Source organism: Pogona vitticeps, chromosome 4, assembly GCF_051106095.1.
Source record: "Pogona vitticeps strain Pit_001003342236 chromosome 4, PviZW2.1, whole genome shotgun sequence".
Taxonomy (NCBI): domain Eukaryota; kingdom Metazoa; phylum Chordata; class Lepidosauria; order Squamata; family Agamidae; genus Pogona; species Pogona vitticeps.
The window spans coordinates 48,409,376-48,436,111 of record NC_135786.1 but is presented as its reverse complement, the minus strand read 5'-3'; the positions used below and the strand labels follow the sequence as shown (position 1 = coordinate 48,436,111).

General features: G+C 39.9%; 1 protein-coding gene across 2 annotated transcripts in view; it reads left to right on the top strand.

Moving 5' to 3' along the window:
* The window catches only part of CDK18 (cyclin dependent kinase 18), a 105,065-nt gene that overhangs the window by 60,221 nt on the left and 18,108 nt on the right, over positions 1-26,736 (top strand). For both annotated transcript variants that reach the window (XM_020797489.3, XM_072997280.2), the window contains exons 3-4: positions 19,712-19,851; positions 22,094-22,219. In XM_020797489.3, coding sequence (XP_020653148.2) covers positions 19,712-19,851; positions 22,094-22,219 — 266 coding nt within the window. The remainder of the gene's footprint in view (positions 1-19,711; positions 19,852-22,093; positions 22,220-26,736) is intronic.

The window sequence follows — 26,736 nt, the reverse complement described above, 5'->3', positions numbered from 1 at the left end:
GCCTTTAATGAGCAGTGATTTGCTCTGCGGTAGCATCATCATTGTTGCTGATGCAGAGCTGTACAACAGGAGTTGATACATAATGTAAATATACAGTGGTGTCTCGCAAGACGAATTTAATTCGTTCCGCGGTTAATATTGTCTTGCAAAAAATTCATCTTGCAAAATGCATTTATCCATAGGAATGCATTGAAATCTAATTAATGTGTTCCTATGGGCAAAAAAAGTCAGAACAAAGTCAAATTTGGTTTACTAAGGGTGTATTAAGTGCTCTTTAAAGCCATACATATTGTGCGGATGATTTAAAAAATTTCAATCAAAAAACTTGTAACTTTTTAAACATCATAGAAAAACATTTAAAAATCAGCAAACATGAGGCAGGAACAAAAAACGGAAAACATTTGTCTTGCAAAGCATGGCCATAGGAACATTTGTCTTGCGAGTCATCAACCCCATTGCCAAAACTATTCGTCTCGCTAGTTTTTTTTTTTTTTTTTTTTTTTGGTCTTGCGAGGCATTCGTCTTGCAAGACACCACTATATAGGTCTTGCACATATGGCCTATCATTCAGTGTCCTGATGATAAGAATGTATTTTAAAAATCAGTATTTTTCCCAACAACAACTGTGTATACTTACAGAAGAGAAGTAGTGAAGTAAAACAAATTAGCCCTTTTGCACAAGACAAGAAATGCCATGTTTTTGATGCTTCATTATGAGTTTTGGCACTGCAACTGCAATCAGAACCTTTGCCAAACTAATTGTTTTCACTTCATCTCCTAACAGGTGAATTGTAAAATATTGTTTGCTAGGAAATGAAGCAAGCAAGCTTTTCTGACTTCTTAATACAGTACTATGGACAGAAGGATTAATAAAATGAGTATCACCCTCTGTTTCGTCTGTAACAGAGAAGTTCCAGACATTTTTTCCTGCTCTGACATTTTATTGAGTTTCAAAATAACTGTGCAATAAAGAAACAGGTTACCAATCTTTTTCCTTATATTACACCTGATGCCGATAGCAATAAATGAGTATCTGGTGGAAGATACAGAAATGCAGAACAGCTACGAACTCTGTGTGCTCAGTAAAGTTCACCTACAGCGAGATTTTATTGTGCAATTGTCATGTCTTATTCTTGGAAGTTTGGGAGGAGAGGTGTTCATTTCACAATATTGTCTTCTGTGTCCAATACTTCCTTGTTTCCAGCATTTTTTCTAACTTCTTTCCAGATGAAATTCGTTACGGAAAAAGGTCAAATGGTTGCACAGCATCTTTTGACTTAAGAGTGGTAAAGATCTGGCCACCCTAAATTTATATGCCATTGGGAAGAGTCCTCTTCTGGCATTCATTCCTGAATCTTTGAAGGAGCAACTATAATATATAGGTCTTATTCCACTCTCAACAATGATGCATACCTGGCAGTAGATGTATTTTTCAACCTGAGGGTACCATCATCAGAGCATGCAGGATTTCCTGCACAGAGATAGAAAGGAAGCATGGGCACTTGGAATTGCCATTGCTGTGAAGGAAATCCTATTCCTGTAGAAGTGGCTCTCTTCAAACTGAGTGATGGGCATGTTATTTGTTTGTTTGCTTGTTATTAATTTTTAATAGAGATAGGGGTTATGGTAGGAATAGGGGTAGAAGGAGGAAGGGTAGGAAAGGGTAAAATTCCAGGGAGTGAAAAGCATTCTTACATCTGCTTATACAATTATATTAAAAAGGGAAATCATACATAGAAAAAGAAACATTATAACAATTTTCCAAGATATATAATCTTCCGTTTTCTTGGACCATCTCTTTTTGTGTTTAAACTTATTAAGTTTATAGGTTTGATATTATTCTGCTAATTTATGTCTATTGTTCTAAATCAATGTTATATAACCATTAGTTTGTGTCCATTTTATCATATATTTTTACACCACAAAATACCCTTTTAAACGTTTCCATCTTTTGATCATCTAGAGCAGGGGTCCCCAACCCCCGGTCTGCAGCCCGGTGCCGGTCTGTGAGCTTCCTTGAACTGGGCTGCAGACACGGATCTCCGGCACCTTGCACGCACGCACGGTGGGCGTTTCGCGCTCACGTGCATGTGTACCAGCATGACGCCCCTGCGCAAAGCACGACACGCCTACCCACAAGTGCTGATATTTCCATGAGAGGGGTTAAGAGTTTGGCTCTCTGCTGTGCTGTATCTTCATCTTTTTCTTCTGAAGGCTTCTGGGGTTTGAATATAAAATTGTCTGCCTCTGTGGTTTTAAAAAGCTAATTTCCTACTGCAGTTCTGTTTTTTTTCTCCATCTTCACTGTAAATTCCATTTGTGTCCCTACATCTTTAATTTGTTCAAATAGCTGATCCATCGCTGCTTTTATCTGGTGTATTCCATTAAATATAATGTTTTGAATATTCTTGAGAATGTCTTGTTCCATTGTTGGAAGTGTTATCTGGATTTCTTTTCAGCAGATAGTAAACACAGTAGATGTTCACAGTGTTAGCTTATATCTTGGGCAGAAAACATTTAGAGTTTGATCTCTCTCTCTCTCTCTCTCTCTCTCTCTCTCTCTCTCTCTCCAATCTCCATAGTTAGCAATGGTTGACAGGGGGAAGTGCCCTCCTCCTCTTCAAATCTTTTCCCAAGACTGTGTCTGGCTACTTCACCAATTTAAATCCATCAGTATTTTATTGTTATATTGTCCTGCAGAAGCAAGTTTTATTGCCTCAATTCAAGCAAAGTCATTTTCTCTCCCCCTTTTCTCCTTCATCTTTCTCCCAGTCAAGCCTCAGATGAAGGCGGGGGGGGGGGGGGGCTCGCTGGCCTGGCCAGATATAGATCTAGTCACTTCTCTGTCAGATTGCACCCACTTTCTTCATTGTTTAGGTCCTTAAAAGTTCCATATGTAAAACAAGCCACTCACTTATAGTTTTGGTCAAGATTATTTTCCAAAATCCTTCTGTACTTTTCCACTCCCTGTCATTGGGGCATTCCCAGCTCTGTGCCAAAATGGCACCCAAACAGTTTCTGCTTTCAGATACGACTCCAAAGAGAGGCAAATCTGTTGCTTCAGACTTTCACTTCTCCTAGTAGATGTCCTTCCCCCCGCCCCAAGTTTGGAGGGGTCGAAACCGAGTGGTCTCAGACAGTTTCAGGAGCCTTTCTGAAATCCGACCAGTCTTACTGCGATGAAGCCCCGCCCCTCCATGTTGACTGACAGGCATCGCTGGATGGCCTGTTGTTGGAGGCTGGGTGGGCAAAACTTGGTCCCTCTGCCTTTTCAATACACAATAGCTTCCTAATGGATGACATTTGTTCTGTGAAATTATTGAACTAAGATTAATAGATTGTGGAAAGGTAACTGGTCAAAAAAAATCAAAGGAAAATGAAAAGAATTGGAAATAATCTGCAAATTAAAGAGGAAAATGCCCTTGAAAAGACTTTGGCTTCAGGTCTGCAACAAGTAGAACTCTACTTCTGGTAGGTCAGAAGCCTTGTTCAGCCGTTATGCCTGAAAGCATGAAAGACAAAGTGGGTGCTGAGAGATGGGAGAATGCAAATAACAACAAGCCTACACCTACAGCCCCACATACCTGGAACTAAAGTCACCCTTCATATATCCAGTGGAAAGGTTTTGGTGAGGGGCTGAATGTTCTTGATTGAATGTGCTTGAAAAGCACTCCCATGCTGGGTACCCTGATAGGATCAGGCTGTCAATCACAGGAGTGCTGTAATCATAATGTCTTGAAATATGCAATAAAAGTGTCTTGTTTTCAGATGGGCTGGAGTAGTTCCCATCTCACACCTCACTCAGAGCCCTCCATGATTTCAAGTATAATATCTGAACAGGGCTGGAAAGAAGGGTCTTCCTGGAAGATCTCGGAACCCAGGTAGATTCATGGGAAGGAGAGAGGAAAAAGTGACACTAGGTTATAGCTTCATAAACAGTGGAAATGAAGTTGTATTCCTTGTAACTGGCTCTGGAGAGTGTGCTTTCTGTGGCATCTGAACCAGCTGAAGTATTTGAACATTTTTCAGAAGCAGCCCCATGGAACAAATTGTAAAGAAGGAGAGGGAAGGCGGAATAAATGTGCAGACAGGCTATGTTTTATATCACAGAATTACAACATGGTTACTTTAAATTGTATATTTAAAAACTAGTGCAAAACTAGTTCATTTCCTTCTTGCAATGTCATGCTCTGTTCCCTTGGATGGTACCCCTTTTAATACTGATTTTATTGTAATTTTGCTTCTTTGTAAGCTGTCCTTGAGAACTCATTGAAAAATGTTTTAAAAAAGCAAATAATGAAAAGTCTTTGTGCTGCGATATCAGTGCTATTAAGGAGGAAAGACAAGGTATCTTTCTTTCTTCACCCTACCCAAACTAGGCTGAAACTAAGGACTAGAATAGTTAGGCTCTGATCAAACATTACAGGTCTAAAAAAATAACATATGCCTCAGTATGTTGTGCTGCCTTTCTACAAATTTGCAATTGAACACAGGACACAGTGAGGCAATGCACAGGGAAACTTAGAATGATAAAGCAAACAGTTGTCTAACTGCTGGTGCAACATCACCTTTGGGCCTGGCAGAATTTGCTAGTACAGAGCGGGGAATGGCATTTGAAAGAGTACCCAACATCCTAATCAAGAGGCACCTTAAGCTTCTCCGTCTGAACGTATTTCCAGCTGTGCCAGTCCCCTAGAAATGTTATCTGCCTGACCCTGATTGATAGCTGTCAGGCTTTTGGGGTCCTTCTTATGAACAACAGCAGAGCTGCATTGGAACATGCATTCATTTATAATTAGTTTCTTCCCTTCTTCTCTACAAAATCCCAGCATGGACATTCTCAACTCATCATTTTTTTCTTTTGTTTCAGACGTTTTTATGCCATCTGACTTAGTGACATGCCCCACTCTGGACAGTCAAACAATAAATATAAGCTGCCCTGTACCACTCCTAAAAACCAAAGAAACCCGTCCCCATAAAGAACAACCATCAGGGAAAAAAAATTAAAACCCCAACAAATAATCCAAAGCCAAATGATAGTGGTATAAGGAGAATCCACATCCTGCCACTACGTTGGAGGAAGAATGTCTTTAAATGCTACTTTAAAGAGTTTGGTCTTAAGCATCTTCTTAAAGAGAGGTAGGGAAGAGAGACCCCACAAATCTCCAACAGGAGCCCATTCCACAAAGTTGTGGCCACAACCAAGAAGGCTTGACTCCTGGGGGGGGCTTCTTTCCCTCTGTCGGCGTGGCCACCTGTAAGAGCAAGGCCTGAGAGGACCAGCATATGCTACAGACAGAAACAGTAAAGGATCCTTAGTTTTTCATTAATAGGCTTCCTGGAGATTGCTCCATAGGAAAGACTGATCATTAGGAAGAATGGGATGTAGAATAAACTGAAGTTTTTATATAGTTTGGAATTTAGAACTGAGCAGATGTGTTAACACGTCACAAAATAATTAAAAGTTGTGATTCAGGCAAAGCAAAGAGTTTCTGGCCTTTTTCCCCAGGAGATCAAAGCTTGTTTTGGTAGAGGCAGTGTTTAAATATATTTATAAAAGGAGAGAAACTCGTCAAAGGCAGCAGCAATGTCTGCAATTTCCCTTTTAATTTGCTTTGATATTGCATGCAGCCTCATTATGTTCTGAGTGTCAGGGCCTTCTGTGATCCACATGAAAAGTGGAGCAAAATCAAAGAGGCTTCTGCAATGTTCACCCAGAGTCTTTGTCACCAGGAAAAATCTTGGCCAAAGCACTTAGGGTTCACATACCCAGCAAAAGTCCTACTGCGGAGATCTGTGCTTGCTTAGCATTGATTTCTTACTTCCTCGTTGACTGAATGGGATGGTTAGCTTTTCTTCCCATTATCCTTAAGAATAATGTTCTAATCCCACTTTTTTGTTTGCATTTTCTCCATTTTTAATATTCATTCTCAGATGAGTCAGCCGGAACTTCAGATAGTATTCTAAATATAGCCATTCCATAGTTTTAATGTCATGACATTATTTACATTAATTTATCTTTTTTCATAGTCATTTACACTGATCTTCCCTTATATTTATTTGCACTCTGTTGCAAAATGCTATTTGAGATTGGGGTACTTTCAATGCCATTAATCCCATGACTTGTCACCTTCCGTCCTGATTTAATCTACCACTTCCAGGTTTGTTTGTTTGTTTGTTCACAAGAAAGCCTATGCCTCTTTAAACAGATGTGAACACTTCAGCTGTTGTTTTACACCAGGGCTAAAGCAAAATGACCCAAATTTGCCCCCGTCCATTTGCAGGTGATAGATTTGGAAAAGCCATTTGTGTAACCGTTGTGTATGTGGTGGTGGTGGGGTTATGTTGGGCTCTCAAATTGGGTCTGGCAGAAAAGAATTGCTGACCATTAATGTCCAGGAATTACAGATGTTTCCCAAAAGTTCATGTGCAGCTTTTCATTCTATGATGAATGACCACAGGTTGGTCTGCTGTTCTGTTCTGTGCAGTGTGTGCGCATTCATCTGTTCCTGAGTGAATTGGACAGCTGTCTAAATAGACTGAAACCAACACTGTGAAATCCATGTTTACCATGGAAGGTAGTTCTCAGCCAGTGGGATTATTGGCAGTAAGCCAGGCCCCAGGTGGGATCTGAGGAGGAGCATGCCTTGAGCAACTAGACATTGTATTTCAGTTTGCTCAAATGTCCACCTGCTGCTATTTGGCCTTTTCACGCTCATGTATTACATTTCTTGTGATGAATTCACTGGGCAGTACAAATGCAGCTGAAATAGGATTTGATAAAGAGAGAGATTTCAGTTTGGGTCTGTTGTTTCCTGCAGTGCTCCTACCTGCCTCCATTTAATCTGTCCTTTTTATTCTGCTTTTATTGTGGAAATGGCAAGAAATCATAGAATCATAGAAAAGTAAAGTTGGAAGGGGCCTTCAGGGCCATCAAGTCCAACCCCCTGCTCATTGCAGGAATACAATCAAAGCATATCTGCCAGGTAATTATCTAAGTTTTTCTTGAATGCCTCCAGTGTTGGAGCACTCACCAACTCCTGAGGTAACTGGTTCCACTCTTGTACTGCTCTAACAGTTAGGAAATTTTTCCTAATATTCAAGCGAAATCTGGCTTCCTTTAACTAGAGCCCATTGTTGTGTTTCCTGCACTCTGGGATAATCAAGAACAGATCCTGCCCCTCCTCTGTATGACAGCCTTTCAAATATTTGAAAAGTCCTATCATATCACCCCTCAGTCTTATTTTCTCAAGGCTAAACATGCCCAATTGGTTTCCAGCCCCCTGATCGTCCTTATCACCCTCCTCTGAACTTGTTCCAGTATGTTAGCATCCTTCTTGAAGTGTGGTGTCCAGAACTGAACACAGTACTCAAGGTGAGGCCTAACCGGTGCTGAATTTGGAAACTATACTTCTATTAATGCAGCCTAAAATAACATCTGCTGGCTCATATTTAGCTTGTGATCTATGACAATTCCAAGATCCTTCTTGCTGTAGCTTTGCTGAGGCAGGTATCCCTTATCTTGTAACTGTGTGTTTGGCTTCTTTTTCCGAGGTGCGGTACTTTGCATTTATCCCTGTTGAATTTCATTCTCTTGTTTTCAGCCCAGTGCTCCAGCCTATCAAGGTCATTTTGAATTTTGTTTCTGTTTGTTTCTGTTGTTCTTTACTTAATATTTTGTTCTGGACAAACACAGTATTGCTTTGCTTCCCCTCCCCTGTGCAAGGAGAAGCCCAGCCCAGACTTTGCAAGTTGGTTACCTTGAGATGAAGAAGTATACTGGAGTCTCACTGTGTTCCTGTGAAAACAATGTGTTTAAAAATCTACAGATTGAGAAGGAATTGTGCAGAAGCAGCAGTACCACTGACAATTCTGTTTCTAAAGGCAGCAGCAGTATCCTAGGCACCTCAGAACAGGAGTGAGGCTTCCTTAACACGACATTTTGGGGTCAGGTACTAACTAGAGGCTAGCAGGTCCCAGTTTACACCAGTTTTCCAGTGTGTGCATCCAGGACTAGATGCTTGCTAGAAACATGATTGCTGAATATTTCAGGGTATTGTAGTGTCCCTGCCCGTGATTTTTAATGCAGGGTGCCTGCTGGGTAACTAATATCCTTAATGCTATGCAGTACCAAAGTGCTTAGCCCCACTTAGCAAGTTCTGGTGTCTCTAATTTCTGTTCTATATTACTGACCCTTTGTTACCTATTAACTGTTTCTTCACCTGGTCATGACTGTCACCAGCATGGGATGCTTGTAAGTAGAAACAACATAGCATTTGGGCTCCCTTATGTGTTTCAGTGTGAGCTCACATTGCACTACTACTACTACTACTACTACTACTACTACTACTACTACTCATCATCATCATCATCATCATCATCATCATCATCATCATCATCATCATCATCATCATCATCATCATCATTTATCATTAATTATAATTGTAGCACACCCCAGCTCCCCTGTTTGTTTTCCCTAAGACCCAGGTTCGCCTTTGGGCACTACGTTTTCTATTCTTCCTTTTTACGCTGCCACCAGAGGATATTGTCCTCACTGTACCCAATAAGAATATTGAATCAATGCTGTCAATTAAACAATATTTATTTAAGGATTTGAAGGTGAAACATATGAGGAAAATCATGGATGTTCTTGTAGTATTTACTGTATTCATTAAACATGCTTAGGATTCACTTTAATCACAGTGTTACATATTCAAACTGTTTATTTAATTCTTATTACTTCTTCAGTCATCAAACACCAACTTTTCAAGTCCTTGTCCTAATCCTAACCTACTAGTCTATCTTAACGCTTTCAATCCTTCTGTATCTCTCGCTTCTTCTCTCTAACTCTCTAACTGCCCTAACTATCCCAAACTGTCTTTTTTTCTCTCCCCTAGTTCCCTTGGTTCCGCCCCTCCTGTCCTGTCATAGGCTCCCACACCAGAGCTCTAACCTGACAGACAGGAGTGACGTGTGAGCTGTCTGTAACAATAATCATAATCAGTCATAATAATAGGAACACCTTATGATATTTAACTGATACTTAGGGTTTTGGTTAAAACATCTGTGTTATATAATACCAGTCAAGACTGAAGAAGTGGATTTGATCCATGAAAGCTCTCTGAAATAAACCTCTGGTTCTTTAAAGTGCCATCATATTTTGCAATTTCTCTCTCTTCCCTGCCCCTTTCTTTTTTCCCCTTAATTTTGCCCACATGGTTCCATGGCAACTTGAACCTAGATCTTCTAACTCCCAGTTCAAGACTTAAATCACTATAAGGGTTCTGTATTATAGAGCTTGCATTCTAGATCGGATAAAAGAATGGATAACTCTAGAAAATGATAGATTACTTACAGTATCTTGGAAGGACACGATTTGCAATTAGGTTAGCATGCTTATTTATGGTATAAAAAGGACAAAGAACAAAAGAATTTTAACTCGCATATGATAAGGAAAGCTTTACTGGGAATGTGGAGAAAGATTATAGAACAAGTTTATTACAAAATACCTGTATGGGTGTCACCGATAGAGGCCTTTACATAACCCAATCTTATGATAAAAGCAAATCTTTTAAGATATCAAGATCTACTAAAAAAAGATGGTGAATTAAGGTCTAAAGAGGAACTAGAGTCGCAGAATGTATATTTAGACTGGTGGCCTAGAATGCAGCTAGAATCTAGATATACAAAAGATAAAATAGAGGGCTTCTACTTAGAGTAAACGATTTTCGATAAATTGTTAAGAACAAATTGTTAAGAAAATGTATAATTATATGTTGGAAATTAAAATGCAAGATGAGATGGTTAAAGAACCTATGATTAAGTGGGCACAAAACATAGGGCACAACATTGATATTGATCAATGGCTGAAAATATGGCAAAATAACATAAAGCTCACAAGATCGGTTAATTTTAAAGAGAATATATATAAGATGTTTTATAGGTGGCATATGACCCCAGAAAAACTGTCAAAGATGTATACTGATGTATCAAATAAGTGTTGGAAATGTGAAACACAAATGGGAAGTTATTATCATATGTGGTGGTCATGTGGAGTAGCGAAAAAATATTGGAAAACAGTGCATGCTATGTTACAACAAATTTTGCTCTGTTAAGTGCCACTAATCCCAGAATTGTTTTTACTAAGAATGAAACCCAATAATATAGATAAGTCAAAGGAACACATAGTTATATATATTATTACGGCAGCCAGAATTATGTATGCTAGAAATTGGAAAAGTCCGACGGTACTGGAACATGAAGATCTTATTGAAAAGATACGGGAAATAGCCGAAATGGATATCTTATCAGAAGCCATGAAAGAGCAACCCTTGTAAAAGGCAACAGAAAGATGGGACTTATTTAATAAATGGACTGAATTAACAGGCAGTAGCTGAACACATATATTGAAATCAGAACTTTATATACAAGGCAGAAAAGAGTAAGTAGAATGATTCAAAATTTGATATGGCAATAGGTATAGATTGGATATTAGTATGTTATTGTCTCCCTGCTTCCTCACAAATCCCAATTCCCCTTTTTCCTTTGTCACCCCTCATGTTAAAAATAAAAATTAAAATTAAAAAAAAGAGTTAAATCACTATATTACAGCATACTTCGTATGACTCAACAACGTATAGTGATGTTTTCCATATAATTTTCTTCTAACTGTCCCAGCCTACAAATTCTCTTCAAATGGGGGCTTGGAAACAGCATAATGGAGTTAACAGGCAAAGAATCAAGCATTCCTGATTTGCATTTCTACTATTTTTATTTCAGATAACCAGAGTTCCCCCCCTCCTCCGCCATCCTTTTGTTAAGTGGGAGAAAAGTTAAACAGAACACCCATGTAACAAGTAGTTTGGGTTTCTACTGTTCATCTGGTAGATCTTTGAGAGGGAGGTAAATGTGGAAAAATTGGCCTAACTGTGATGATTCAACCAATGGAGAGCTATATGGCATTCTTTAATGTAGATAAAATACTGTATTGGGAAAGGGTAATATGTCTCACCACCAGCAGTTCAACAGACTCTTGAAAAGCCTTTTTGATTTTCTAAAAAGAAGAGAGAAATCACATTTTGGTCCTTGTGAATGCAGAGAGAAGTTGATAGCTTAACCTTCAGTGAATACCTAAAATACACGTCAGAACTGCCATTTGCCACATGCACATACAGTGTTATTAAGGGTGCTTCCAGACACATGGCTTCTAGCACTAGCAATCAAAATGCATTGTCATTGTGCACTGTATTTCATCTTTCTCCCCTAAATGGATAAGAAAAAACATAGAAAAAGTGGTAAGAGAACACAGAAAGACTACTACTACTACTACTACTATTGTTGTTTTGTGCTGTCAGGTCAGAACCAACTTAGAACAAACCTAATAGAGTTTTCAAGGTAAGTTATTTAAGGAGTGGTTTTAACAGTTCCAGTCAGCTCCCATGACTGATCAAGGATTTGAACCCCACTCTGCAGAGTCATCACTCTAGCCACTACACCACACTGGGGGAACTGTACATCATCTTCATCGTGAACAACATATTGTACATACTACACCAAACAGCATACGTACTGTGCTAATATTTAACAGAACAGCATATATACTGCTCCAATATTTAACTGATACAGTATTTAGGTTTTTAGTTAAAACTTGTATCTGTTCTATAATACCAGTCAATGTTTTTATAATTTTGTGCCTGGTGTATGATGACGATGATGAAAGTGAGACTTGGATTTTTGGTTAAAACTTAATCTGTCATATAATACCAATCAAAGACTGTCTCTTGTATTTTTGGAAAATAAGAATAAGAATAAAGAAGATATTTGAACCCCCTTCCATAAAATTCTGTGAATGAAGCATGATGATTGGTTGCTTGCACAATAAAATCCTCCTCTATGTCCCTAAATCCTAGTTCTGTTTGACTGGATAATCCAATATATATTTTCTTCAGAGAAAGTGTCCACTTGTTCAGCAGGGCTTACTCCCAGGTAGGTACATTTGAGATCATAGCCTGAAGAACCTAATTCACAAATAGAATATGTGGGATTGGGAACAGTAATGCCAGAGATCCATCATCTGAGATGTAGCTATTAAATTAAATATAGTATTTATTTCTCTCCCTTTGAAACTTCACAATTAGTTGTCCTTACTATGAGTTCAAAGAGATGAGCCCTTTGATAATATCTCAGTTTTTCATAATGTCATATTTTAGTAGGAAAACTTTTAGGAAAAGTTCTCCTTTTTTCCATTTTATGTAGCTCTCTCTCACCTTTTCTTTAAGAATATATCAAGATAAGCAATTACTTATCAGATATTGATATGATTTTTGTAAACATTACAAATTTTAAAATAAATTGGAGTGAAATAATGCTGAAAAAAAATCAGGATCCTCATTCTTCCTATAGTGTATAGGCATACACAAACATAGAGGAAGAGGAAAGGGGAGGTAATCTGCTCTTCAGAGAAAGAGCTAACTGCAAAGCAAGAGTGATCGTTTTGACCAGATAGGCGGGGTACAAATAGAATAAATAAATATATAGAAGGAATTATATGGGTAGAATGGTTTTTCAATATGATGTTGATATAGTTATGCAACCACAAGTTCATTTGACATGGCAACATATCTCATGAATAGTTTAGCATAACCTGTAACTACCAGCTCTTCTGTGTTCCTTTCTGAAAATAGTCAGCACGGACCTGCGACATCAAATGAACTAGATTTGCTAACAAGAATTCATATCAGTTCAGCTCTGGCAGAACTGCTTACTGATCAACTGTGCCAAATATGTTGCCCTAACAAAACTTAAGGATGACATTCATGGTTTGTTCAGCTAATTAAGTGTGTCCACACTTAAATTTTTGGTCTGAAATTTCTGTTTTTCTGTTTACTCATCCTTCATAAAGGATCTTCATCATGTCTTCAGGTTGTTATTTTCCTCTCTTTTAGGTTCCTTCTGTTTCTTCTGGAAACTCACATAACTACCAGACATGGAAAAACAGCACTACTTCTGCAGATGTAGACCACCTGAGTGCTCCTTTTCCATTTTTTTCTAAAGAAGCATAATTTTAATGTGTGCAGCAAAATTTTAGGTGTTATGGAATGTTATCACCACATTTCTTGGCTTTAGAACAGTTCACTATTACCTTTCTGGTCAACATTTGTGTGAGTTTGCATGCACATGCACATTGTTGTTGTTGCTTAGTCATTTAGTCATGTCCGACTCTTCGTGACCCCATGGACCAGGCCCTCCTGTTTTCCACTGCCTCCTGAACTTGGGTCAAATTCATGTTGGTAGCTTCGATACCACTGTCCAACCATCTCATCCTCTGTCGTCCCCTTCTCCTCTTGCCTTCACTCTTTCTGAACATCAGGGTCTTTTCCAGGGAGTCTTCTCTTCTCATGAGATGGCCAAAGTATTGGAGCCTCAGCTTCAGGATCTGTCCTTCCAGTGAGCACTCAGGGTTGATTTCCTTTAGTGCCGATTCAAATATAGGCTTCAAAAAATCCTTCATTTGGTAATTTGGTAGAGCAGTATACCTGTCATACTTGGGACACATCATGAGAAGGCAAGTTTTGTTGGAAAAGGCAGTAAGGCTGGGAAAAGTTGAAGGCAGCAGAAAAAAAAGTAGGAGCAAATATGAAATGGATTGGCTCCCTGAAGGAAGCCACGACCTTGAGTTTACAAGAGCTGAGCAGGCCTGTTGAGGACAGGACATTTTAGAGAATGCTCATCTATAGGGCCGCCATAAGACTGGGATGACTTGAGGACAAGCAGTAACAACAGTATTGTTTCTTTCATATCCACAAGACAATAGTATACAGTACTTACTAGCAATACTGGCTAACAGTCGGATTCCAAAAGATCCCCTATATGGAGAATTAGTGCAGGGAAAGCACCCCATACGGAGAGACCACAGATGCGATACAAGGATATCTGCAAGCGGGATCTGAAGGCCTTAGGAATGGATCTCAACAGATGGGAAACCTTGACATCTGAGCATTCAGCCTGGAGGCAGGCAGTGCAGCATGGTCTCTCCCCCTATTTGAAGAGAGACTAGTTCAGCAGGCCGAGGCAAAGAGGCAGTCCTGAACCCAGCAAAATCAGGGAGCTTGACAGGACAAGGGACAGACTGTATTTGTCTTCAGTATGAAAGGAATTGTCAATCTCGAATTGGCCTTCTCAGACACACTAGACCTCTATTCAGAGCATGTTACCATAGTCTTTCAAGACGGAAGGATGCCTACAAAATACTGGCAAAGGCCTGTCTCATATATTATTCTGTTTCCCACAGTTGTGAACTAAAGTCCTTTGGGAAGGCCTAAGAAAGATATAGTTCAAATAATCCATCTCATACAAAGTTTAGAAAAGCAGTTGCAATTTTGCATATAAGCAACATCAGAAAAGTAGTGATTGAGTTGATATAACAGGTTACAATCTAGAAACAACCTAGTCTTACAGAGACATTAAGATAGGAACTATGTAGAAGAGCTAAAATACAGTTAGGGTATAGGACCATCTTCTGGTATAGTTTGACAGATTACTAACAAGAAGTGGGATGATTACGCTTTTTATTGCTTTACCACACTGATTCCTAAATGCACGTATATAATACTAAGCTTTTGCTTTCCTGACATCTTTTTCTTCAGCTTAGGCAACAATACATTTCTGTAAAAAGATTATGCAGTGAGTTCACGCTGCCAAATTATTCTTGTTTAGATGTGTTTTATGGTTCTGCGTCTGTCTTTTGTGTTCTTTGTAAAAGTCTCAATTTCTGTTGTATGGAAAATCAGGGGAATGGGGAAAAACACATCTGAGTTTCATTAAATAGTGTTTAGTTGCACTGAACCATTTTCAGGTCTTCCCTAGAAATAATGTCTCTACAAGGTGACAGATTTTCATTCCAAGGGTACACAAGTTATCTGTGGTGAACTTGAAAAGTATTTTGCTATACTTCATTCTAGGTTTTCTTGCTCCAGGTCTTCCTCATAACAGTCACTTGTAACAGTGCTATAGGATTTAAGGGCAAAACAGAACCATAAACCAAAAAGTAGTAGTACTACATGTAAGGCTACTGAGTCAGCTTTGTTCAGATTCTGTTTTCCATTTGTAACTCAACAATTTTCCAGAACTGCAGTCTTAAGAAAGAGATCACTTAAACATTTAGAGGGTCATTTTTCAGAACAACGCAACCAGTTTAACAGGTTCTGGGTAGGCATGTACTGTTTCTCTTCTCATGTACTGTTTGTTTTCTCGGAAGTGGCTCTTTGGTATTCATCATTTGTGGCTACATACCTCAGCTAAAATTGGGGGCTTTTTAAAAAAAAATCTAATGCAAGTCTCAGTAGCTTGAGCAAAAAAGGTCGAGCACCAAAATCATTGGCGTAGAGAAATTATATGGCTATGATGTAGGCCATTTCTGTAATCCATACTGTTGTCTGTGACTACTTGCTAATTGGAGAGGGGGGAAATCCATCCCTTCCTTCCTGACCCATTGTCATACTCAACGTTCACACTAAACGTTCACATTCTTATGACAAATTGCGGCTGTCTAGACAGCTTATTCTGTGGTTTATATATGGGAAGACTATGATTCCTCTATAGCCCAAGGGACTTGTTAGAAAAATATGAAAATGGGAATTTACTATGCCTTGAAGTGCACCCCCAATTTGTTATGCCCCTTCTGGCCCATTCTTAAAAATGAAACTATGTGGTCATGTAGTCAAAGGTAAATTAAATACTAGTGGAGACTAGAAAATAAGATGTTTCGTGCTCTACAGTCAAAATGTTGATTATGGATGTTGCTATATCGAAGGGGCCAACACTCCAGCACAGAACAGGCTAGACAGCATCTGGGACTAAGCACTGGATTGTGGGCATCTTTGGTCTTGGACTAGAGAGAGCAAGTATAGAGAATCTCTTTCTGGCCCATATGCCTAAGGAAGTGAATTGTAATGCATGAAACGTCACATAAAGGGCCACAACTCTTCTGCTTTCCTTGTTGTTATACATGGAGGAAACACAACACCTGTGAATGATGCCTTACTGGGTGCTGCTAGTACTGTATTGCTATTTGTTGTGTTCTCTCTTTCTTAAAAACAGAGATCCCTGTCCCTTTCGCACCCAGTTACTTTCCCCATGTTCCTTACATTTTTCTTAATTCCTATAATAAACTCCAGGTTTGCCAGAAAACCAGTTTTTGTCTGAAAGGGCATTCAGAAATGCTACTTGTAAACACAGAAGAATAAAGTATGTTCCATAATGTGGTCAAAATACAGATGCAGTTGTATCGCTATGCATATCTATAAGGACATTTTGCTGGAATCTACAATAACCACCCTTTCTCATCACATGCTCATTCATTCATTCATTCATTCATTCATTCATTCATTCATTCATTCATTCATTCATCAATTCTCCTAGCTACAGCACTCCCCATAGGACCTAATGCAGTTCATTTGATGATGATGATGATGATGATGATGATGATGATGATGATGATGATGATGATGATGATGCCACATTTCTCCCAACAAATGATTCCAAGTGGCTCACAACATTAAAATTCACACAATTAAAAGAACAATAAGTTAAATATTAAAAGATAAATTAAACAATGTATGATTTAAAATACAATTTAAAGATAAAAACATGAAAACATAAAAAAGATTTAAATTATCTGCTAAAATGGGGTTCAGGGATTCAGTTGTAATTGTTAAAAGCCTGCCTGAAGAGATGGGTCTTTAGCTTTTTTTGGAAGGATGAATGGGAAGGGGCCATCCTGATCTCCTGTGGGAGAGCATTCCATAGCCTGGGAGCTGCCACAAAGAAGGCCCTCTCCTGTGTCCCCATCAGCTGTGCTTGTGCTGGCAATGGGACCGAGAGGAGGGCCTCCTCTGCTGATCTTAATTGCCAAGAAGGCACATATAGGGAAATACGGTCCTTCAGGTAGCCTGGACCTAAGCTGTATAGGGCTTTATAGGTAATGACCACCACTTTAATAATAATAACCTTTATTGTCAATGCACAACATGTGTGCAGTGAAATTGAATGAGTCTCCATTGGTACAACCATACAAAGCACAAAAAACACAGAATACATTCAGACACAGAATACATCTCCATACTTTGAATTAGGCCCGGAAACAGACTGGTAGCTAGTGCAGTTCTTGTAACAGGTGCGTTATATAACTTGAAGAAACAGATACAGCTAAAAATGCAACATATCATTGTATTAAAATCACTATTAAATAGGTTGTCACATTAAAGCAAACACTACCGTATTTGTTTCCATGCCGTGTACACATAGAAAACAGGTGTCAGTATTCTGTATCAGCAAATATTCTATGTGAATATTCCCTATTAATTTATGCTCCATTTGCTTGAGGAAGTGGAGTCAAATCTATAGATGCTCAAACTGAAATAGATAAATGAGTCTTTAAAGTATCATTACATTTTTGTTTTTCCTTTTGCTGTACATGCTGCAACAGGCTAACAAAGCTAGCTCTTTGAAAACTGTTAAGATATATGTCCTCTATGTTGCCCAGCAAAGTAGAAACAATGCAGAGGCTAGCAGTGGGGGGAGTGATGATAGATGGATGGACAATGGGAAGACATAAGAAGGCATGCAGAAGCCTTGTAGGAGAAGAACCCAATCAGTTCAAAGGAGGACAACCCCTTCAAGTCCACTGCTTCAGGTTAGTTGAGAAGGAGAAGATGGGGAGTGATGGCACTGAGCAGCTAGACCCTGAGGAATAAACAGAAACTGAGGCAAATCCAGCAGTGGCAGGTGGTCCTGAGGAGCAAAACTTTCTTCTGTCTGAGATGGGTCATCTAGAATGTCTGCCATTGGAAAGGGGTTTTGGTGGAGTAGGAAGTTTAAACATAGTTTGGTTGAAAAGGCCTTACAGGGACCAAGTTTGGATAATTGAGGACTATAGTAAAGGGAAGGAGGTCACATCCAGGAGTCATTTTGAGACACAAAGTGATAAGTCAGCTTCAGAGGAGGAAATAAGATCCTACATTAAGTCTTGCAGCTAAGAAGACTGGACAATAAATTATTGCAGGTACCTCCTACCCAGAATTTATCTGAGAGAGGATGGAATTTAGGGTTAACTCTGTTGTAACCTGATGTTCCTGAAAAGAAAATGACCTTTTGCCATCTTATAATACCTCCTGGTGACAAGTCCCAATAAGTTTGAGTTGCCCTTCCCTCAGTGTGTGGCCTGTCTCACTGCTGTCGGTTGTAACACCAACATGTAAACTACCTGCTCAGTTTTAACTATTCCCAGTTACATTCACATTCCTTAATTATTTACACTATTAAGTTAAAAATGTTAATTGAGCTAAATGCTCATGATAGAGCACATTAATAATTAAATAATTTACAGCCTGTATCTGTACATGGTTACTCAGATATCACTGGGAATTATTTCCAAACAAACCTCTATCAGCCTTTTCCTAGGAAATATATCTGACCAGACACTGTAGCAAAGGAGGGGAATCTCCAGCCCACAGGCCTAATCTGGTCCAAGGAAGATCACCATCCTGCACACATAGGCTCTTCTACTTTTATTTCTAATCATGATTGGAGATTAAAAATAAGAGGCTGTTTAAAGACTGGAACGGTTTTTTGAATGCCTTAAAGGGGTTTTTTATTTTTAATATTTTATTTTTAACATAGGGTAACGGGAAGGAAAAAGGCTCTGATTTGAATGCCTGAAAGTTTTTTTTATTTTTAATATTTTATTTTTAACATAGGGTAACGGGAAGGAAAAAGGGATTGAGGTTAAGGGGAAGAGGAGAAACAATGACATAGTAACATCCATTCTATACATATTGCCATATCAAAATTCAAAATTGCTCTTTTTACTATTTTCTGCCTTCCAGATTTAAGTTCTCATTTTGATGCATGCTCTTCAAGCGATGTCTGATGACTCAAACCATTTGTAGAATAAGTCCCATCTTTCAGTTGCCTTTTGTAGAGGACAGTGTTTCATCACTTCTGATGAAATGTCCATTTCTACTGTTTCCCGTATCTTCTCTATAAGATCTTGTTTCAGTACCATCGAACCTTTCCAATTTTTGGCATAAAGAATTCTAGCTGCAGTGACTATGTACAGTGGTGCCCCGCATAGCGATGATAATCCGTTCCGAAAAAATTGTCGCTATGTGGATTCATCGCTATGCAGGGCAAAAAAGCCCATAGGACACATTTAATGCGTTCCTGTGGGCAAAAAACTCACCATTATGTGGAAATCTTCCATGTGGCTGCCATTTTCACTGTCCGGTAAGCGAGGAAAGGGCACGAAAACACAGCAGGTGGCCATTTTCTTTACCTGGTGGCCATTTTGGAACCGCTGATCAGCTGTTGGAAAAACATCGTTATGCAATAATCGGTAAGCGAAACAGCTTACCGGTCATCGCAAAGCGATGTTTTCCCATTTAAAACATCGTTATGCAAACGCTTTTACGATCGCAAAAACCAAATCGCTATGCAGATTCATTGTTAAACGAATTGCTCATTAAGCAAGGCACCACTGTATATAAATGCCTGGAACAGGGCTCTGGTCTGCAGAATGTGACTGTACTTAAATAATACACAGAGTGAAGAAGTTGCTTTTTATTGATCTTAGCCATGACCCCAGATTGTCTCAAGTACTGCCAGTCTGTACAGCCACTTGACTTGTTGCTATTTGGTCTTCTTTTCTTGTCAGACACATCACAAGGACATCTCCACCTGGGTCATCTGAATAAGGATATCAAGACACAGCAGAGTTCTGTCTTGCCTTTAGAAGGCCAGTCCCCAATACCTGTGCGTTACCGCAATGGAAACCAACGCCGTTTTTCTATGGAGGTAATTTGCAGCTTTAAAACATGGGAACTACTATGTAATTAATAAATAAATTATGATTATAAGATTATAAGATTGGCCAGTAATGCTGGAAGTTTGGGGCTGAAACTCAATTAGAAATCTGTGTCCAAGAATGAGTGGTTTACTGATCTCAAAAAGAGCAAGTAGAAATACAAATTTTACTTTATTTAATATGAACACCTGCTACTTTTCAACTCTGAAGAGATCACAGAGTGGTTAATCCTGGAAGAAAATCCACACATCTCAATGCTGTAGCCAGGTAAGCTTGATCTAGTTAGCTTTCAAAACTGTGGCTGTTTTGCTTCTAAAATGCAGCTTTGGAATCGTCTGCCTGAGTTCCTGTTTCAAGATTCCTCCTTAGAACAGCCAGTGTTTGCAATGTACATTATATGACTGTAGGGAGCTTGTGCTTATGTTTGAGGGAGGCATGTTTGAGCCAGTGGAGGCTGGTGACCTATTGAGCTGAGTTGATCGACTGCAATTTAAAACCTTCTTTCCTTTTCTGTATCAGGACTTGTACTTATAAAGTAGTGGGGTTTTTTGAACAATGCCTCCATACAAGCATAAGCCTCTGAATTTGCTGTTGATGAAATAAGCCAATAGCAGAAGAAACATCAGTGATTTAAGATACACAGGTGACACTGTACTGTTGACAGAAAGTGGCAATGACTGCAAACAGTCCCGGAAAGAAGGACCAGAAGCAGGATTGGAGTTGAATGTTAATAAGTCAAAACTCATAACTGCAGAAGAATTACATAACTGAAATGTTCACAATGAAAAAATTAAAATTATTAAATATGTGTAAAAATGTATCAGTGAAGACAAAGGCTAAGATCTTCCATGCTACAGTATTCCTGATTATTATGTACAGGCGTGAATGGTGGGCTCTAAAGAAAGCTAAAGGGAGGAAAATTGATTCATTTGAAACATAGTGCAGAAAAAGAGTTTTACAGATACAGTACCATGGACTTTCAGAAAGACAAATGGGTCCCAGATCAAATCAAGCCTAAGATTTCTGTAGAAGTCACAGTGACTCCATAAAAGCAACAGTGACTGCTGCATTTCTGTTTCTGGGCACAATTCAAAGTGCTGGCTTTAATCCATGAAGCCCTAAACACCTTGGGTCCAAGCTATCTCAAGGACCGCATCTCCCTTTATGAGCCTGCTCGACCATTAAGATCATCAGGAGAGGCCTTTCTCTCAGTCCCATCACCCTCACAGGTGCATTTGGCAGAAACATGGAAGAGGGCCTTGTGTTTTGCTGCTCCCAGACTTTGAACTCCCTTCCACAGGAGACCAGGCTGGCCCCATTTTTGCAATCCATCCACAAGCAGGCAAAGACCTTTCTCTTTAGGCAAGCTTTCCCTTAATAATAGGCTGCCTGAGTGGGATATTTTAAATAGAATATTGTGCCTTAGTGCTTTGGATGCAATTTTGGTGTTGCTTTTGCTTACTCTCCTTTAGTGGTGGTATCTGTTTCATCTTTTTTAGTATTTGTATATTTGACGTCAGCAGGAAAGGAGGAAGACCCAATATAAGATGGAAAGATTCAATAAAGGAAGCCACTGCCTTTAGTTAGCAAGACCTGAGCAGGACCTATTGTTAACAATAGGACCCTTGCAGGGTCAATTTGTAGAGTTGCCATAGGTCAGAAGTGACTAGATGGCACGAAACAACATACATTGAATGAAACCAAATGTCTGAATTCACACATTTTAGAAATACATGCATGCACCCTTTGTCTAAAACTGAAACTGAGCTCACCCTACCTCTGTTTGATTGATGAACATAAGTTTGCAGCATCAAAACAAACAATATCCAAAAGAAATGAATGTGACTTTAAATGTACTTCTTTTTCCTTCCCTTTAATTATGGAAAAATCTCACATTTCAATTCTAGAGCTATCGTAGGTCCAAACAACAGGATAAAGAAGGTGAAAGAAAATATAGTCAGAATATATAGCATTGGGGCTATGAGATCTGGATTTGGGAATGGAGAAGTATGTTGTCCAGAAGGGGGAAAGAAGACACCCAGGCCTCCTCTTTCTATAAGACCTGTATAGAAGAGGAAATGTCACCTGATGTACCATGCAGGACAGTATTACAGCAGCTGAAATATTTTCTTCTCTGTATCTATTTAAGGTGTGGGACTCTTGCCCTCTTATGCATCTGGCCATCTCAAATAGAGACCTTACAAACTAACTCTGTACTATTTTTCTCCCCAGGATGTTAGCAAGCGCCTCTCTCTACCCATGGATATTCGGCCACCTCCAGAGTTCCTCCAGAAATTAGAGATGGAAAGTCCAGAAATCTTGAAGACTCATAGCAGGATATCTCGAAGAGCATCACTTGTGAGTCTTACTCTTTAGCAGAACTCAAGGAAATATGGCTCCATACAACCCAACATGAGCTCACTCTCACACACCTGCTCACATTAGGAATGAAATTGACCCACCCATGGTTGGGGAAAAACCTTCATTAATGAAATTATGTTGGAAATTGTTGGTGTAATAATCCCAATTTATTGGTGTAACTGCTGAGTTTACAAAGTAACTTTATTTTTTCTAACAAGATCTGCGATTAGAATTCTGAATGCTCGGGGGAGGGGAGTGAAACATATTTAAGGCATTTCCATTTACTTCTACTGCTTCTTCTGTCTGTCTCCTGAATAAAATATATGCATTTGAAGCAACTGTTCCATAAATATTAATAACCTCATAAATTAGCAATGTATGTTCCCTTTCAGCTCACAAATGTAACACCATTATATCTGTGGGACATCTGGTCACATTCAGGCTCCTTTACTTTGCCTGTAGCTTTATTCCCATTTTCACAAAAATGGAAGAATTTTCACTTCTGAAAAATGAGAAGTGGTTAATTTCACTGTCATGCTTGTTCTCATCTTCCATATTCTATACAGGCCAACTTCACTCTTTTCCATGACACTCCATTCCATTATCTCTTCCCTAGTGCAATACATCACATGCTTGTGGCGTTTGTGTATGGTTAACTTTGTAGTTCTAGTAGGAGTATGCAGTGTTAAGAGTTATCATAACGTAAGTACACTAATAAGGTGCATTTCAGCTCAATGTCTTGTGAGCTGCCTGCTTAGGAGACCAATAAGCCCTGTGTTCTTGAAGAGGCTTAGGTACAGATCCTTCCTGAACTGGAAGCAAGAAGTGGAGTCTGTTTTCCTTCTACGTGGAGAGCATGTAGCTTTTCTGATTAACTAAAACTACATTATAGTCCAGTAACATGCTTTACTTAGAAGTACGATAGCAGCCTTAGCCTTGCTGTGAAAAGAGGTATATCAGAATTGGATTCTTTTGAAATAGTGAGACTTGCTTCTAAGTGAAAAATCTTGGAGTCTGGCAAATCACATTGTGTGCTAAGCAGATAGCTGTGCTTCCCACTGACCCTGCTGTTCTTTTACCAAAAGCAGGATTTCTCCTTCTCTCTGTAGCCTTCAACAATTGCATGTTTAGGTTGTAAAGTAGTTCTAAAACACCATGGCTAGAAACTCCTGCTATCCCTAATACCTATAATCTGGATTTTAGGGGGGAAAAACTGGAATCTTGAGCTAAAATCAGAGGTGGGATTCAGCAGGTTCGCACCTATTCTATAGAACCGCTTCCTAAATATACTATTGGTTCTTAGAACCGTTTGCTGGCCTGAGATGAATGAAGGAGGAGGGGCCAGGTGACCAGTGACGAGCGGGGGAGAGGGGGGCACAATTAGCTGCCTCCCTTCCCATGCCACACTGAGCCGTCTGAGGTGGGGTGTGGGTGAGAGAGATAAAACCCTGGAAAAAGCAGAGGCGTCACTGGGGGAAAGAGGGGGGAGGATGAGTCCTTGACGTCACTGGAGGAAAGCCCATGGCCTTGAGGCGGGGGGTGATTGACAAGGCATGAGGGCAGGACATAGAGGGAAAAAGTTTGGGGGTGAGACCACTTCAGTCAAACACCCAACTGTCCTGGTTTTACTATGATTTTTTCAAGTTAAAGGTACCACATAAGACTGTTGCTCTGACTAGAAACCACCAGCTTCCCATACCTTTTGTTTCTGAGACACTGTCACCGGACTGGTGTCTCCATGTCCGTCTGTCTCACTCATGGGAAAAGTAATTTTCCCGCTCCCTCTTTCTCTCCCTCTGGGCACAGTGCCACCTAATTCAACCAGTTCCTCTGGCTGGGCACCTAAGGCTGCTCTCCGCCCCTCTTTGCCACTTCCTGAGGTGTTTCAGGAGGGGGGGAGCTTCATCCTTGAATTACCCCTTTTATGGCATGCCGGGGGGGGGAGAGAGATTGGCATGGAAGCAGGGAATAGTGGGGTGCAGGGGGGGGACAGGCATCTGAAACAGGGAGGGCAGCAGGGGGAGGAGCAGGGCGCATGTGTGAGAGAAGGCTTGGCAGCCCCTTCCATGCTCAGGCACAGCTGCAAGTGCCTGGTGCAGAGCCTGCACTCTGGGCATTGTGTGTGTGTATGTGGGGGGGGGGAGAGGGAGTTCTGACCTGCCCCCTCTGGACAGCCGGAGCTCAGTGACAACGAAGGTCGCTGTAGGTGCCACAGTCAAAAGCACCTACCCGCTATGGTGGGTACTGTATGGGATGTACCATGGTTGGATGGGATGTACCATGAGTCTGGTGTGCTGTGAGGACAACTCGCCAGCCATGCCACCTGTGCCACGGTGGCATGAAGGGAAAGAGGGAACTGAGAGGAGGAAGTGGCCGCTGAGGGTGAGTGGGGGAGGTGGAGCCTGCCAGGGCTCTGAGGGAAGCCATCATCACAACCAGTGCCGCCACGAACACCAAACCCCTCAAAGCAACTGGCAAGGAGAAGCGGTGGGCGCAGGGTAGAGGGGAAAGATGGAGGAGGAGGAGACCTCAGAGGAGTCAGTAACTGAAGGACCGATTGAGGTGGTGGGGTTGAGGTGGAGTGGCGACAGATTGAAAAGAGACCATACCTTCCAAGCCAGAAGGAAGTGGGAGAGAGGGAGAAGAACTCCACAACAGGTGCGCAAAGGTGGCCGGCCTCCAGGTAATAACAAGCAGGGCTATCAGTCCTTTCAGGAGCAGGAAAGGGGATGGAAGCAATTTTTACTGGTGAGCTATAGGGTGAAATAGGAGGTAAAGGGAAGGAGAGATGTGTCAGTTCTCTGTCAAACTTGGTCATAAGCACCCACTGTGACGTGTGTGTTTGTGTGTGTTTGGCACATGTCTACGGTGAGGGTAACAGCAGCGGTATGCCCAAACAGATACACTTATCTAGATGTCTTAATCATGTGAGAAGTAGTTATGATGATAGGCAGTAGGGAGACCACTGTGGAAGAAACCCTCATCGGATCCTACTGTCCTGGGCATTTATTTATTTATTTATTTATTTATTTATTTATTTATTTATTTATTTATTTATTTATTTATTTATTTATTTATTTATTTATTTATTTATTTATTTATTTATTTATTTGTCAGTAGGACATAGAACCTGTTGTTAATTTATTTGAATCCCACCACTGGCTAAAATGTAGTTTGATTAATCCTTCTGTAGTGCTTTAGATAGAAGCATTGCCAGTCTCTTCTCTGCCCCAGAGGTGAAAAGTCCTCTTCAGGGATGTTAACGTAAAAAATCAGGAATCTTCCTTGCTGAGCTGAAAATATACTTTAAACCTCTTTTCTCCTTGGCTGTGAAGACACTTGTCCTTTTACTACCACCTAGTGTTGAATAATAAATATGTTTAGAACACACCTTGGTAACCTTAATACTGTACTAGCCTTGAAAGCTTCTTACCACTGTAAAAAGATTAATTCTCTGACTCACTCATGTTTGCAAATGCTGTGTACTAGGGTGAGACACTAGGGTGTTCACAGAGTAGTACAGTCTAAGAAGAGAGCATTTTAAACATGTATGTGTAGCTTCATCATATTAAATGAGCATGAAACCAATGAGAGGCTAAGGATGGTTGCCTATTTCTTTAGGAATCATACAATGTATTCATGGAAAGAGTGTGGAACTAATCTAGTTACCTCGAGTTCTGGGTCAACTGTAAGCTAGGATCCGAAGATCTTATACAAGCACAGGGAAGAATCACTTCAGACACCAACAGTTGAAACTTGTGCTTCAGTTGAACCATACTACAGCCTGATGGGGAACTGTCTGTAGAAAAAGCCATTGGAAATATAAGAAGTGAAGATAGGTTTTTCAGAGAGAGAGAGAGAGCCCGGAGGCTGGCTGATGAGAGAGAGAGAGAGAGAGAGAGAGAGAGTCTTTGGGTCCAAGTCCAAGTCTTTGGTACCAAATTCTGAGTCTCAAGCCCCAAATCTGAGTCCTTACTAAAAACAAGCTCTTTTCCCCAGAAAAAGAAAGAGTGTGGGTGAGTTCCAAGTCACGATTCCGAATCATTGGGGGGGGGGGAAACAACCCAAATCAAGTCACCAGTGCAATTCAAGTCCAGCTTGACAGTGAGTCCCATGACTTAAGTCCTCATCCCTGGTGTAAAGAGGCTCAGGTGGATGAGAGATGTCCGAACTTGATGGGTGTTTATGCAGATCGAAGAAGCGAGAAGGAAGAGTTGAAATATGATTACAAATTAGACATTCCTTGGCTCCAAATGGACATGAAAATTGAGGAAACTTCAAATCAGAGAGAAAATAGCCTAATAGGTTTTTATAGGTGGCATTTTAAAACTAGAAAAAAAAGGAACTAATGTTAATATTGATGAAATATGAAATTGGGATATCATTGTAACACAATCAATCTATAATGTGAGAGATACATAACATACCTATTCTCTGAAATATTGATATCATGTGAAATTTTGATATATAACTTTATATGTGCATAGATTAAAAATAGAAAGTAATATAGTGTA